We start from the raw sequence: 15,791 nt of genomic DNA, 5'->3' as shown, positions 1-15,791 counted from the left end.
AGTAGCTTGGGATCCGTTAGTCACACATAAATGAAGTAATCAAAGCCATGCACTTGTATTATTGATAAATAACATTTCTTGTAGATTCAATTCCACCAACTCCCTTTGTTGTTGTTGTTGTTGTTGTTTTTAGCACACTCCATACTCTGATGTTGTGAGTGCCAGCTCCCGGAGACATCCTTTGTTATTTCCACAAACCTAGTTACTGAATAATTGAACAAGGTAAATGTTTAACATGTTTTTACAAGTTCCTCACTGCGCTGTTGTGGGGAGCAACTGTGTGTTGGTGTCTGGGCGAAACACTTGGTTGCCTCGCTTGACAAAGACGTGTTTCCATAGGAGACCACCTCGCTGCCCGCCCAGCTTGTTCTCATTCACGGTTGCTCGCGAGCAGCTGCAACCCACCAGCTTAATGCGCCTTCAAATGTCAGAAGAATGACTTTTTGTTTATCTTGACTTCTGCCTCGCTGTTTATTCTAGCCCAAGCTGCATTTGCATCGACCTTGATTCCCTAAAGCCTACCCCCCCCCCTCTCCTCCCCTCCCACAACCTGTTTACACTACGCCTGCCCCGAGTGTCACCTAGGAAATCGGCTGATCATTCCACCTGGTTAATATTAAATGGCTCCTACAAGGAGATGTGTTTGTTCATAAACACAAAACCCCAGCGCCTCCTGTTTACTGTAGCCATGGCAGCAATCACTTATTAAACAAACAGCTGCTTTGTTTGCCAGCATCAGAGGTCTGCTTACACCCCGTACAAGGTCTGGGAAGAACTTACGTCTAGGTCTCATGTGGGGTTTGATATTGAGGTATTAGTTGCGAGGGCTGGGCAGTTTGTTGGTACTACACTGCTGCAGGAGTCTGCAGATAGGCATTGCTTATCTGAGAATTGGTTGAAGTGGCTGAGGAGATTACATGGTTGTTTGGTCTGACTGTGAAGTCTCCTTTGGCAGAATGTCATCCCGCCGGTAGCTCCTCTCAGCAGAGACGGACTGAGGATTGTCAGAGCGGCAGTTTGAGTTTTGATCAAGGTGGTTCTGGTTTGCAGAGGGTCCTGCTTTAGTGGGATGTGAGACTATGTTTTGGTAAGGCTATTGGGATTTAACCCAATTACTGTCTGCTGGAGGAGGGATGCCCAAATACAAGAAATGTTGATTTTGTTGATATCAATACCAAGGAAATTCCACATTTCTCATTATCCAACCATAAACATTTGGAGATAGTGTTAGGAACTTAAAAGTCTTAGATCAATCTGTAATTTATATTGATGTGAGTATGAAAACATCGCCTACAAACAACTGTATTTACACAAGTTTCTTGCGACAAAAACTACATTCTACAAGATTACATTCAAATACATTATGAAAATCTTATGTTTGTAATTGACCATTGCCTAAGACTTATTTTTTACTTGATAGAGCTCTAATGACGCTAAAAATGGTAACGCAAAGCAACCTCTGTTAGCTGGTGCTTTGCTATTTAGCTACGCTGAACTGTGCTGCCCAAAAGCTGCTAACAGCTAAGATTAGCTTACTACGATTTCAACACAGTTTTGTTGCATTGTCAGGGACAAAAGATAACGGTTTTCTAGACGTGTCCATAAATAGGTTAGATTTTAACGCTGTCCTGGTACTGTAGCTTCTGTGCTACCTGCAGAACTGAAAACGAGTACCATCACGTCTTAAGAAGTTTGCAATCGACTTTGTACCCCAGCATCCGTTCTCGTGACATACCCATGTTGGAGTACTTTGTTGTCAGTGATGAGGGTTGTGGTTATGGATTATTTAACACACAGCTCTTGTTTATCTTTTGACTTCTCGCTAGAATCAGGAGCCAAAACACAGCAGAACACAAGACTCTTAAGAAAGCCTTGAGAAGATGTCCTGTTGTTGTGCCTTTAGCACACGTCGATGTGTTGTCTAGTCTAGCAACCAGGCCGAACCTAAACAGCTTTAAATTGAACCTTTTCCCATTGTCTCCTCCTCGGCGTGTCTTTATCTCCCGCCCAAGAGATGTTGTGCTTTTGTTGTGTGCTTGTGTAAACACGGGCTGTGTGAGAACCCTGCTCATCGAAGCAGGTGGCCGCGGAGGCTTTACTGTCATGAGCATTAAAGAAAAACAGAACACGGAGAAGGGTCAGAGCACAGCTGCGCACGCCGACCCTACCTTGAATCCACTGCTGACTTGTTTGAGCTGTTGAAATCCAGGCAAGCATGACAGGGTGACAGGCATTAGATTTCCAGCAAGAGAGAAAGAGGGGGGGGGGCTGATGAGCTCTGGCCGCCGGCTGTTCTTAACCTTCAACCTGTCTGGTCAGGTGGGAGACACATGTGACTCTTGTTTGTACTGTACTCCCCATATTCCAGGCACGGAAAACAAAACAAACTGTCAACAAGCAGAAACTCTGACCTTTTTTTATTATCCAGTATTTGTTCCAAACACTTGTTTTGTTTTGCAAGCAACCCCCCCCCCCCCTACCCCTACCCTTACCCTTACCAAAGGAACAGACAGGCATCTAATAATCAACAGCACAGCCAGTTCTTTTTTGTACCAACTTGTGTTGCCTTGTTTTCATCTCCTGGAATTTCCATTATTTCTATTCTTTTTGAAACTATTTTTTTCCGAGAAAACAAAAATATGACGTGCTCTATTAATAATGAGGGTTTTTTTTCTCTCTCATGTCTCCTTTTGTGTATTGTTTTATGTTGAAATGTTGTGTTTGGAGCTAAACACATGTGCTTTTAACCCCAGAACCTCCTTATAGCAGGACACTTGACCCATAATTACAGCTATAGTCATACTTGTTGTATAAATGGACCGGATGGAAAGACTTGGAGCCTTTTAAGTATTCGCAGAAGAGGCTATCCCATGAGTAGAGTGAAAATAAATAGATAGATAAACATTAGGCCGAGTCACGTGTCCGAGCCGCCCCAGCTGATGATGGCGTCCCCGCCTCAGCGCCTCACAGATTAACATTGTTATCAGCACAACTCTCTAATAAGGCTCTTTCCTATCTTCTTGATATTTATGATGGATAATGCCCATTTTCCATTTTCTTCTTTCCTCCGATTTCTTCCTCTCACGATATTGCAGCTTTGAATTATTATGTGGTGAAATTAATGAGAAAGTAGATTTATGGGTTTCATTTGTTTGTCAATTCGGAAATTAATTGGGTGTTAATTTTAGCCATCCCCTCATCAGTGCCGGTTCTAAGCATGCGCGCATTACTTTGCATTCATTGTAGCCTTTCCCTCCCTTTATCGTGGGTCACTAGTTTTTGCATACATTAAAATAGCCCCGCGGCTCATTCCCTTGATTACTTTTGGAGATGCCATGCATTTGGAAATGTACGCCTTTCCGTTATAATTATGAAAATTTCGCATGGAATGACAGTGCATGTATAATAGCCATTACTTTCCACCCTTTTTTATGAAGCATTAGAAGAAAAAAAACAGAAAGCAGACCATTCTTTTTCTTTCAGCATGTGGAAAAAAAATCTCTTTTATTTGAGAAATTAAATGGGGGTGAATAACGTCAGCCCATGGTTTATTTCAAATGGCATTTAATTTCAGCCCGAGAATGTGTGTTTTCTAATTGGTGAGTTGGTGCGAGCGGGGGCCTGTAGGTGGAGCCGTGGCTGGCTGCGTCCCATCCCGCCGTATTCCTCACTCGTTGTTTAGAAAATCCCATTATGGAGGGAGGCTGTGCCAGACTGGAAGGGTGAGCCGGGTCAACATCTGTCTGGAGGGGGGGGTGGCTCTAGCTCCAGCCCAGGATCGGGGCCTGTAGGCCGGGTAGAGCTGCTCAGACAGGCCCTGAGTGTGTGGGCGTAGTGACACACAACTGAACCGGCACAGTGTCAGATGACTCACTTGGATATGCTTCTACAACAGAGGAGACGTGAACCGTAGAGGACTTTCATTTAGCTCTGGTGCTGTTTTAACTCACCACAACTGCTACTGAGCTGGGCCACTGTCCCAGAACTGTTTCACTTTATCGTTTTGCACAACTTTCAAAGCAACCAAACATATAACAGATAACAAATTATATGCAAGAAGAGGCAGGAATCCTACTATAGCTTATTTGAAGTGTCTTACTAAATGATTGTATGTCACAATTTTATAGAAAACACAAGATTAATATACACAAAATATGAACACATAATAAAAACATAAATAAAACTAAAGACAATAAATGTGATTGTGAAAATAAATAATAATTGAATAATTATAAGAAATAATAATAATACCAATAATAATAATAATAATAATAAATAATAATAATAATAAAATATCTATGAAAAAAAAGTTAAAAAAATAATAATCAAAAAATTCACAACAGATAACCGAATTAGTAAAACTAAGGAAGACATAAAGCGACTTGTATAAATACTATAAAATATAAATGCAAACTATAAAATAAATAAACAAATATGAAAAATAGTAATACGAATATTAAGATTAAACACCAATTCAAACTGTATGAGTCTGCGTGTGGAAAAGGAAAAAGCAGTTAGAAAACAGCAAATAAATGTTATTGTACGCATTCCTGGAGCAGTATTTTGTTTTGTGGGGATTTTCGTACCCCTAAATCAGATTGAAATGTAACCTCTGCGATTGAGACATTAGGGTTTGGAGATCTGATGATTGGCGAGTGATTTTGCTTTAAAGTATGTATTGCAATGCACAAACAATGGTTTGAAATAACCCCCACATCTAGATTAGTATCTCACCTATGCTCTGTAAATATTCTTCTGTGACAAGTTGTCAACATCAATTTCCTGTCTGTCAGCCTGAGTGTGTGTCCCCACGGTGTCTGGGCTGTGTGTCTGCATCTTGTTTAGATCTGCACCTCTGGAGACACACATTAACTCTCATTGGCCCCCGTTCCTATTACACGCCTTAAACGCAACACCGTAAATCTGCATTTAGTTCCATTTTCACCTTCTTTCATGATGAGGCCCAGTGTTTTAAAGGCATTTATTCTGCTTCATATAAATAATTAATCAGCCAAGTTAATTCGCTTCTGCCTGAATTGGTCAGCTTCATTAACCGCCTTGGAATTGGGGGGGGCTAGACGCCGTGCGCCACCGAGGCCTGGACCGAACCACAATGGCTGTAAATCATCCCGCTGATTTGAGGAATACGGGGGCACAGAAATGCGCCGCCGTCACTGGCATTTGTCCCAAGAGAGACTGAGCAAGGGTTGCGGGGGTGGGGGCATCGAGTCTGTCTGCCTTTTGTGTATCCAAAAGCAGAGCAGAGGTTGTACAATGTAAGCAAATAGCTGTGTATTCACATCTAACACAGATTACTGCTGTCATACTTCTACATAACGCCCAACCAGTATTTATATGTTATCCTTTTGAGTTGGATTAAGTTATGAAAGACAACAAGTCAAAGGGTTTTATTTATATTCAGACCTGTGTTTTGGTGTTAATTGAGCACCCCTGAAGGATTTGACTGTTTTCTCTCGGCCTCAGATTGGATGTTTCTCATGGAGATCCTTTGGCAGGCCTCACACAGTCGCCCCTGTTTCCCATTAAAAAGCCATTCGGCCGTGGTTCTTCTGGGAGCCATGCGAGTAAATATATCCATTTCCATAGAAAGTGTTTTGTTTTGGAGGTTCACTGTTTTCTTGGGCTCCTCTGCTCTCACTCAGGTTGGATTCCCCCCTCCGATCTAAGCCGGACCGCCCAACCCTCCATAATGGAGAACACAAACAAAACCCTCTTCTCAAAGTATACAGACTTGTCATCTGCAAAGAATCTGCCCCGGAAAGAACAACACAAAAGAGCGGCTCATTATTCTGCGGGATGAGCATGTGTTTGCCTCAGTGCACATGCTACAAGCAAACAAACAAGACACAGGGAAGCACAAACCAACAGGGAAACCTGCAATAAAAGTGAAATTGTGTGGGAAGGATATGACAGATGTTTATAGTTTGGCCCGGAGTTGAAATGCGACCTCATTGCTGTGTGTTTTAACAGCTGTTTCTCCCCCGTCCCTGTTTTCCGTGTCTTCTCCCAGGTTTCTCAAGCCATGATGCAAGAATCTGGGACGGAGGCGACGAGCAACGGACTAGCCAATCAGAATGGAGGAGCGAGCGTGGAGGGTGGGGCTAACAGTGCCACGCCGTCAGTGGAGGTGACTGCCGCTGACCTCCTGCATCTCCAACAGCACCAGGTACACCCCCACCCTACTTTCGCACCTGTCTTTGCTTTATTAAGACATGTCAACAGCAGGCTTCTTCCCCCCTCTTAAAGTGCCACTTAATATTTAATCCCACCTCGAAGTACATCTAGTACATAAACACATTATTATTATTATTTATGTATATTCAGGCCCTTTTTGAATATTTAAAGAAGCAGAAGTGCTCTCTCTGTGTGATTGTGTTTGGTTGTGTTTATCGTGGCATGCGGCATCTGCATTTCGGTGAAATATTTATCGCGGACATATTTTAAGTGTGTAGGTGTCGCAGGATTTTGTAGACAGTTAAGATACCGTGACATCCAATGGGATGACAGCATCTTCCCCTGGCTCGTTGTAAACACACCTCACACTCACAGCTAATGCCACACTCTGCCGCGTTAACCGGCGAGATGGCGTTCAGAGCCCAAAAACATTTTCAGCGTCTCAGACTGTGAGGCAAACAGACAAGCTCTTTCTGTTGGTGTCAGCGTTATGTGTGGCACACGACAGTGCGTTTAAGGGAACAACATTGAAAAGATCAGTGTGTCTTCTGTTATCTGGGTCCATCCGACAGGACGACTCGGTTGTTGTCAGGAGCTGTTTGGTGATGATGCACAGGCTGTGTGCCGCTGTCTGGTGTCACAGCACATCCGTCAGCTCAGGGAGGGCAACACGATGCACCGTGCAACACTGGAGACTGGGCCCTGTAACATATAGAGCTGAGCCATAACTCACTGTTATCATCCATCATCTCATGGCAGTATCGTCATGACATCAGAGCGATATGATGATGTGACACTGTGATACACAGATCTGTTGTCACAAGTGATGATAACCAGTAAATTCATTCATATCTCATTCTGACAACACAAAAGAATGAGACCCTTTTCATGAACAGCTTAGCCGTTTGTCATCTCCCTCGGTGTAATAAACAGGTCAATGCAGTAATAATCAGCTGTATCTGTTTAGACATGGTATTAAGGTAAACATCATCCATATTTTCCCGCCAGATAGCATTTGGTAAAGCTTGTGGACCATCTACTGGGCTTTAGCAAACTACGATTCTAACCTGAGGACCATTTTCAAGTGTCAAATGTGTCTTTGTAATAAAGGCAATGATGGCCCAAAAATTAAATGTGTAAAAAAATAAAAGCGATTTTGCTCATCCCTACTTATAAATCACTGAAATAGTACGTAAAATGACCTCATAATTGATTATTTTTACATTGTTACAAGTTGTATATTTGAATGATGTCCCTCTTTTACCACCACTTGATTTATTTTAGTAGAGAGAATGTATGAATAATTGGAGGGGCAAACATACAGCACAGGCCACATTATTTGGATGTCGTCATGTTACAAGTACATGGTGTGTGCCTTGGAACAGGATACCTGTGTGAAGCACGATTTTCAGGGAATTAAGTGAGACACTATTGGAATAAATAAAAAAAGGAGGGGATTAGGCTTTAATCCTGAGAATTATAATGTGGATAACAGGAAATAAAAGTTATATTCTAGGCGCAAACCAAGTAGGCTGATGTGTACAACATATACGTATTACTACATGAATAGAGAAAGGGTAAGGGTTACATTGTCAATGGCGTTTTTGCGCTTAATAAATATAAAACTCCCCCCCCCTCCCAAAAAACAATATATCTGTCCTTGTTGGGTTTAGTGTTGGGTAAAAAATGAGACCTTTTAACTTGAGTTTAAAACAACCTTAAAGACAAGGGTATTTCACAGATTTCCTCGATAGTGTGATCATGCTCCTGGGACAGAAAATGTCTAATCTTTGGGAAATACATCATTACCTAAAGCTGATCAATAAATAAACAGAGCGTCACAATGTTTTAGTTATTTAGGCGTTCACAGATCTGCTCTTCACCCCCACTCCCCCAGCTCCAGACCCCACCTCCCACCCTTTTTTTCCAGCTTAAAACGAGCATGCCGTCAGTGAGAGTCACGGCCATACTGAATTCATTACTGCAGTAGTCACACAAAACCATGGATAACATTTCAATAACTGCAGGCCACAGTTGAGTAAACAGTTGCACTGAAACTTAATTCCTGTTGACTTTTCCTTCATTCTTTGCCAGGGGCACATTCTGATTCGCTCTGCAAAGACAACAGGGTTACAACTTTGATGAATTGACACAAAGGGGTGGGGGGAGAGATAAAAAGTGTCATGGATGTGCACTCGACACCAAGAGGGGATACAAGTAAAGCCCCCCTGCTAGACAAGAGCCAAGAGTCCAAGCATGCTCCCTGTTTTCCACAAGGAGCCGACTCTGAATGTCTTTTATATAGAAGTCTATGAGTTTGAGCCCCGTCTGCTCTGATTGGTTAGCTGGCCAGCTCTGTTATCATTGGTCAATCGCTTAGAGATGTCCCGCCCCTTAGCGTATTACAGAAACAAAGTAGTCCAATCAATGTGTTTCTGGCAGGGGCGGATGTGGGGGAGAGGAAGTCCATCTGGAGGAATGTTAGCCTTTGCAGACCATTTACATGCACACAAATCTATAAGACTTTCCTTTTTTTATAAAGCTTAGTTAGGGCTCCCTTAGGCTTACCTTGAAGCACCCCCCTAGTTGTGCTGCTATAGGCTTTAGACCAGGGGTCTCCAACACATCGATCGCAAGCTACCGGTAGCTCGCAAGCCCTCAATAAGTAGCTCGCCAAGCAAATCAAAAATGTAAAAAATACACCAAAAATAAAGGAAATGTAATTAAAAGAATCTACCCTATGCATAAACGAAACCTCAATCATAGCGAACTCTATCTACTTACTACAACTCTATATCTATCTAACACCCCATCTCCCCCCACCCCCCACAATGAATATCGACCAATCACGTTCTTGCTTGATTTGCGGGACCAGCGTCTGGAAGAAAAGCAATGTGGAGCGGCAGCTCACCGCTTCATAAGGAGTTTAACCTTTCCTTCTGGCAGAATCTACACAACACATCAGCCCCATTGAACAGCCTAGTCATGCCAGCCTATACAACACATGGGGGGGCAGAGTTTTACTCTGTGTGTTGCAACTTGCATATTTATTGCACTTGACGCACACACACGCATGGCGTAATTTCCACTGGGGACAGTCCCCCCCACTTTTCGAAATCCCGTTTGTGTCCCCCTACTTTACAAATATGTTTATTTATTTATTTTAACGCAAGCCGTCATCGCCACGGAGGAGCACACAGTCTCTGTGAGCGAGCGAGACAGAGAGAGAGAGAGAGAGAGACAGCACACCTTTATCTATTTAATATAGTTGTAACAAATAAAGTAAGAAATCATTCCAATGTGTACTATATTGTATTTAAAAGGGGAGTGATTAGTAAAATATGCATAAATAGAAAGAAAAAATACTAACTAGGTAACATAAGATAAGAATAAACAAGTTTAAATGATTTGTTATTGGTTGTGATCATATTCTAAAGATGTTTGGATTATTGAAAAGTATACAGCTCTCTTTCATCTGAGTGTTGAGAGCTGTGTCCATCAATTCATGTTGTGCTCAAAGTGCACCAGATTGATGCATTTCACTTCAACATTTAAAAAAACATCTTCCCGGGGGAGCATGCCCCCGGACCCCCCTAGAGGAGGAGAGGACCCCCCTAGAGGAGGTGAGGACCCCCCTAGAGGATGTGAGGTCCACCCCCAAATAAAGCAGGTTAAAATAATTAAATTGAATACATGTTATTTTAGTAAACACTGAAAACGGGTCCCACAGACCCAAACAGCACACAAAGGTTAAAGGTCAGCATATCATAATCTTAAAATGTGCTAAATATATACACTGCAAAAAACAAAAAAAAGAGGAGTAAAAGTAGCTCACGACTTGTTTTATTTTTTGAAAGTAGCCCTCACCCTAAAAAAGGTTGGAGACCCCTGCTTTAGACTCTCCTTTTTGACAAAGCTTACTTTGGGATTTTAGCCTTTGCAGACCATTTACATGCACAAAAACGTATATGACACACTATGGGTGGAGGGAGAGAACGAGAAAGAAAAAAGTGTCATAGATGTGCACTTGACACCAAGAGAGGATGAAAGCCTCCCAGCTAGACTTGAGTCCAAGCATGCACCCTGTTTTCCACCAGCAGGGTCTGACTCTTAATATGTTTTTATATAGAAGTCTATGAGAAAATGACCCTGTCTCTCCAGGATCTGTCCTGGAAGTAAAAGGAATGAAAAAACTGCTTCCCAATTCGTTGTATTACAGTTGCATTTTCTGCTCTATGCGTTCTACTGTCCTAAATAGCAAGCGCTATGTTGCTTCATGCCTTTTAAACAAATCCAATAGTTAATTTCTGCGGCCTGCGGTTGGAGTTGAAACAGAGGGAGGCGTATTAATTGTTGTGTGTGACAAATGGCGCGTGGATGAGGACGGAGGATGAGATGTCTCACTCTCAGCTCCTGACACTGGGCTTTGATAGGCTACTCACCAGGCTTGTGTTACTGGGAAGGCAGGCAGTCTTTTTATTCTCCCATTAGACTAACCCAGGATTTTCACTCATGCACCATGAACCATGTTAATTGTCCCCGGGGCATTACGATCTGCGCTCAATTACTTGATAACTTTTTACTTTTGTGGCATTTCACAGTCCTCTCTTTTAAGTTGTGTTTGCAGCTCGCACTAATACGACACACTGAAGTGCGTTCTTTTGTTCTCACAGATGCTATTACCCCCTTTAGGTGAGGCAAAAATCAATCTAAAATCATCTCAAAGTGCAAACGTGCGAGAGTCCCCTGAGTGAGCGCGAACAACAAACCTGGCAGTGGCATATCATTTATTCTTATTAGGGAACATAACTATGAAAGACAGTCCTCATTAATAAAGATGGGGGATGAAATAATTGTAATCTGTTTGATCATCTTGATTCTGACAGGGGAATTCATCTTGTGGACTAGTCAGATTTGGGGGAAGTGGACCATAAGCTCGATTTAAGCATCTCTATTAGTAAGTCAAACACTGTTTGTTAAGAAGTGAGGAGGAGAAGAAGGCGCCGTCTCCTTTTTTCCCCGCTCCAAGACGCTGTGGTAACGTCGCACATTTCACTTTTTGGGGAACTCAAAGTGAAACCGGTGGTGTCGTAACAGATTAATAAATATTTGTTGTGCATCTTGTTGCTTTTTTCCGGCTGCGCTCATTTGTTTGCAGCTGCTTGTGTATAATACATGAGTATCTCCTTTTTAATAGAACATGAATATAACACATTCTTCAAGTGTTTGCCCCAGTGTTTTATTTCTCTGTGTTTTTGTTTGTGTTGCAGAAGTTGTGGTTTTATCGTTATCCTCATGAGGAAGTGAAGATACTGTAGGAGCGCAAAAAACAAAAACAAAAGTACACAAGAGTGTTTGTGCAATAACCTGTTTTGTGATTTGAATGATTTTGCAACAGGAAGCAGTGTTGTGTCGCAGTCAGATACACAATGATGACTTCTTATTCGCTTTGTGCTGCTGCCTTCAGGACATTCACGTATTTCCTGTGATGAATGGTCGATCTCGGCAAAGCATTCTCACGTGTTTAACCGAGCAATAGATTCCTTCACTTGAAATTTGCTGTAAACTGTAAAGCATTAAATATTAATATCCTGCCTGTTAGATGAGCCTTTTTAATCAAGTTTGAGAGATTTCTAAAATGTCTTTTCCTCTCAGTGATACTGTACAAATCCCCTTAACAATATCTCAAAAGGAAAAACTAAAACAGGGATGAATAATTGCTTTTCTTTTATTGCACATACATCCATCCAGTCTGCTTTGTCAAACAAGTGCGTTTTAAAGCTTTGTTACACATCGCAAGATAAGGCTAGCCAATTATGTGTTTTTTCTTCTTCCTCCTCCCTGCCTGCGTGGTGGAGGTGTCCGTGGCGTTGCGTGTGCAGAGAGGAGAGAGTGACACGCATAACGCTGGCCGCAGAAAGAGCTGAGCGGGCACCGGTTTACTGTTTGCATTATGCAGGGCTTACATGGTCCCTGGTGGAGGCTTGAGAAGGTGGAAATGCACGTCTTTGCCACTGTCACTGAGCTCAGCTTCAGGGGGAGGTGCTACATGATAAGCTATCACAGTCAGACAGGTACTGTACATAGCCAGAAACACACAGATATGCAGTACACATACAAACCATGGATCTATAAAGAAAACTGGATACTGCGTCAGTCTGCTCTGATTGGTTAGCTGGCCATCTCTGTTGTGATTGGTCAAATGTTTAGAGGTGTCTCACCACATTGTGCCTTTTAACGTACAATGTGTTGGAGCGCTAGCCAATAGAAGCGCAAGTGTTAACATAGTGATGTCATTATGTTACGGAAGTAAACCAATTGGAGTGCAATGGAGGCGTTTCAGGCAGGGGGGGGGGGGGACTGTCTCTGGAGGGAAATTTGGGATTTTAGACTTTGCAGACCATTTACATGCACTGAAACTTGTATAACACACTACAAGAAAGAGAACAGCCCAACAAAGCATAATATGGGCTGCTCTAAAAAAGGGTTATTTAAGATTTTGTCGTGGCAGTAAAAAAAAACGAATGCATCGGCTGATTGACTGACGTGTCTTTCCCAATGTAAGTCAATGATAAAAAGTATTTTCAGCACAGAAAGGCGGCCCAAAGGCCCAGGTCTGCCAGTGCAGGGCCTGCTGGTTTCTGGCGCTCAGTCCACATTATAGGCTAATGGTCAGACTGGGGGGAGTTAACAGCGTGAGGTCAGAGAGGAGAGCCTTCGCTGCCTCAGAACTCTGATAATCGCATGTACCCCTCCACAGAGCTGAGGGCGAAAAGGACAGAGCGCTGTGTGTGGATTGAAATACAGTGTTTCACAAGAAGAACGCAGCTTATCCAGTTTGGCCAATGTGCGCAAACAAAACAAAATCACACTGAAACATCTGATATCTCTCCCTGCCTCCTCCTCCATCTCTCCCAGCTCTCAGGTATCTTAATGTATATTGTTCATATTGTCACAGGAGGCCAAGCAGAGGCTCCAACTTATTGGAAAATCTGGCGGAGAGGATAACATCAGTGTTATGACACTGCATATTGCCCCAAATTGCTTTATTGGTAAAATGATAGTGCTCGTCCAATTTGAATAATTTTATGGAATCCCTCACTGAACAGTTTAATTATGTTATCACACAACTGGCAACATCTGTCTTTATACCACAGCACATGACAGTTTTATTACAGGCTGAAATTCTTTGCTGGTTCTGGCAATTGATGTGTGATCTGATTAATAATCACACAGATGGAGGTGAAAATTGAACAGTGATGCGCTGCTAGGGAATAATTATCATAGGAACGCCTGTTTCACTGAAATGATCACGACTGTTTTTACTAAAGCTCCTCTTGGATCATATTGCTTTTTAAACACCGCTCCTTCTTTGCTAATCAGAAAATAAATCTGTTTAGTCTAGGTACAACTTTGTGAATCCTGTTGTCACCAAGGTTTTGTTAGTGAGGTTTTGGGAGGTAAACCACCCAGCACCTCTCCTTTGTCTTGTGGATGCCTTCCAAGACATCCAGCTCTGAACTCATCCATTTTGTTGAGTCTACCTCCAGCCGCCGCTCTCCGACTGAGAAGAGATGAAGCGCAGGTTGCCTGTGTGCCAAAGCCATACTTTAAAATAGTTGACTGTTGCTCGGGTCGACATCCTGTTTACACACCCTGCTTATGTGGGCAGCAGGAGGGGATCACAGGAGTTATTTGAAAAAAAAACACACACACACACACACAGGCACACACACACAGGCACACACTCACTCACTCATCACACATCTTAGTTTCTGTCTCATTCCAGCACAAAGGGAAGGAAACAGAAAGCGCATTAACATGCATGTGAGTAATGGGACTTTCTCTACAGTAACATTACAGTCACTAAATGGTATTAAAGGCATCCTGTTGGGAATTAAAGTCATTTGAAGAAGACAGTAAATGTCTTTCATCCATTCTTAAAATACTTTTTTTCACCTAGACGAGAATGGAAAGTTTGTGTATGGAAAAAAGCTAAATGCATTAAAGTGCAACAGATTTAGCAAAAGCTGATGACTCACTTGAATTTGAAATTTTTTAGGCTTCACAATTATTTCTCTGGAGTTCTTCCATAACTTAATTTTGTATATTCAGTAGAAACCTGAACACCCTTTTAAGAAACTTGTGTCAAACTGCTTTGGTTCCCCTTTAAACAATGAAAACGTACATTCACAGTTTAAATGGCATCAAAGATGTGTTTTTGTAAACACCTCTTTCCACACAGAATTACCCAAACAATATGTTGACTCCTGAATCTCTTCCTCTCTTTGTTTTTGTCAACAACATTACAGTTAAGAGTGGGTCGGACACAGCCTGGGTGTTCTGCTGGTTAACCCTGCTGCTCCCTATCACCTCTTATATTGGACCTGAATGCAGCCCAACACACACTTCCTGAATTTGAGGTTTCAGAGTTTTCTGTTCCTGTTGTCAAACAACTGAACAAATATTTAATTATGGACCATAAATGCTACCTATTAACCAAGCAAAACAGTCATTCAACTGCTGTGAAAAATAACACACTGTGAAACAACACCGTGTTAGCATCCTGTCAATCACAAGGTTGCTCCGCCCACTCTAAATGTGACCATATTTATAAAGGTAAACAACATACTGTATTAAAGAAGACCTGAAACTCAAGATTGAGACCATACAGTTGATTGCGTAACATTTAGTGAGGTAATAAATCCATTGAGAGGTAATGTCATTATCTCATAGACTTCTATACAACTGGATTTGCAGCCCGAGCCCCCTGCTGGCCATGTTCTGCTTTGCGGGTGCGTCAGATTTAATTTAGCACATTAGCTTCACTTTTCAGACCTTGTGGTTGCAAACTAGTTGTGTATGCACTCCATTAAGAATAATCAATGGTTTTAGAATATTGAAACACATCATCAAATTCCTAAACTGGTTTTGTGCATTGAAGGTAGTCAGAAAGAAACCCAGATTCAGTCTCCATCTTCTTTAGAGTGTCCTGATGAGGAATGTGTGGATGAGGAACGCTCTCGAAGACGTACAAATGCCTGCCATGTAAATGATGCAAGTGTATGCTGGTATCATTAGAGGAGTGAAGTGGCTCTCATTGTGTGGCGCCCGGATGGTCTTTGATGGCTGCGTGTTTGCGCTGAAGTGGGCAACTCTAAACTTCCAGCAGGTGTCTGCAGCAGCTGGCTGGAGGCAGACAGGGAAACACGTCTGCGTCAGTTCAGCATTAAACGGCTTAGAGAGAGGCCTCGCCTAGCGGGAAGACTAATGCATCCTCAATGTTTTATTTAAAGTAGTGCCAACAACTGCCTCTGAATGCGCCACATCAAGACAATGCACACACAAATCCTTCCACAAACATACACACACACACACACAAGCAGGCACAGAGAGTAATTTTGCGCTGTTTAGCTGAACAACTTGTGTGTTTAGTGCTGTAAATAAGTAACCGTTTTAACAGGGCCTCCGGAGACTGCGGTTGGGAAAGTACACGCTGAGACATGACTGCCTTTAATAGCCATTGTCAAAACCCTGTTTCAACAAAAAGCTTTTTCTCCACGTGATTGGAATGTTTACATCTCGTTGAATAATAA

At 42.3% G+C, this 15,791-nt stretch overlaps 1 protein-coding gene across 6 annotated transcripts in view; it reads left to right on the top strand.

Annotated features, from left to right (window-relative positions):
* The window catches only part of foxp1b (forkhead box P1b), a 194,721-nt gene that overhangs the window by 89,046 nt on the left and 89,884 nt on the right, over positions 1 to 15,791 (top strand). For all 6 annotated transcript variants that reach the window (XM_034121645.1, XM_034121642.1, XM_034121647.1 and 3 more), the window contains one exon: positions 6,032 to 6,187. In XM_034121645.1, the coding sequence (XP_033977536.1) occupies positions 6,044 to 6,187 (144 nt within the window). In that variant the 5' untranslated portion in view covers positions 6,032 to 6,043. The remainder of the gene's footprint in view (positions 1 to 6,031; positions 6,188 to 15,791) is intronic.

The sequence above is a fragment of the Trematomus bernacchii genome, unplaced genomic scaffold (genome assembly GCF_902827165.1).
Source record: "Trematomus bernacchii unplaced genomic scaffold, fTreBer1.1, whole genome shotgun sequence".
Lineage (NCBI taxonomy): Eukaryota > Metazoa > Chordata > Actinopteri > Perciformes > Nototheniidae > Trematomus > Trematomus bernacchii.
The sequence above is the reverse complement of the archived record's forward strand: the minus strand, read 5'-3'. Positions and strand labels throughout refer to the sequence as shown.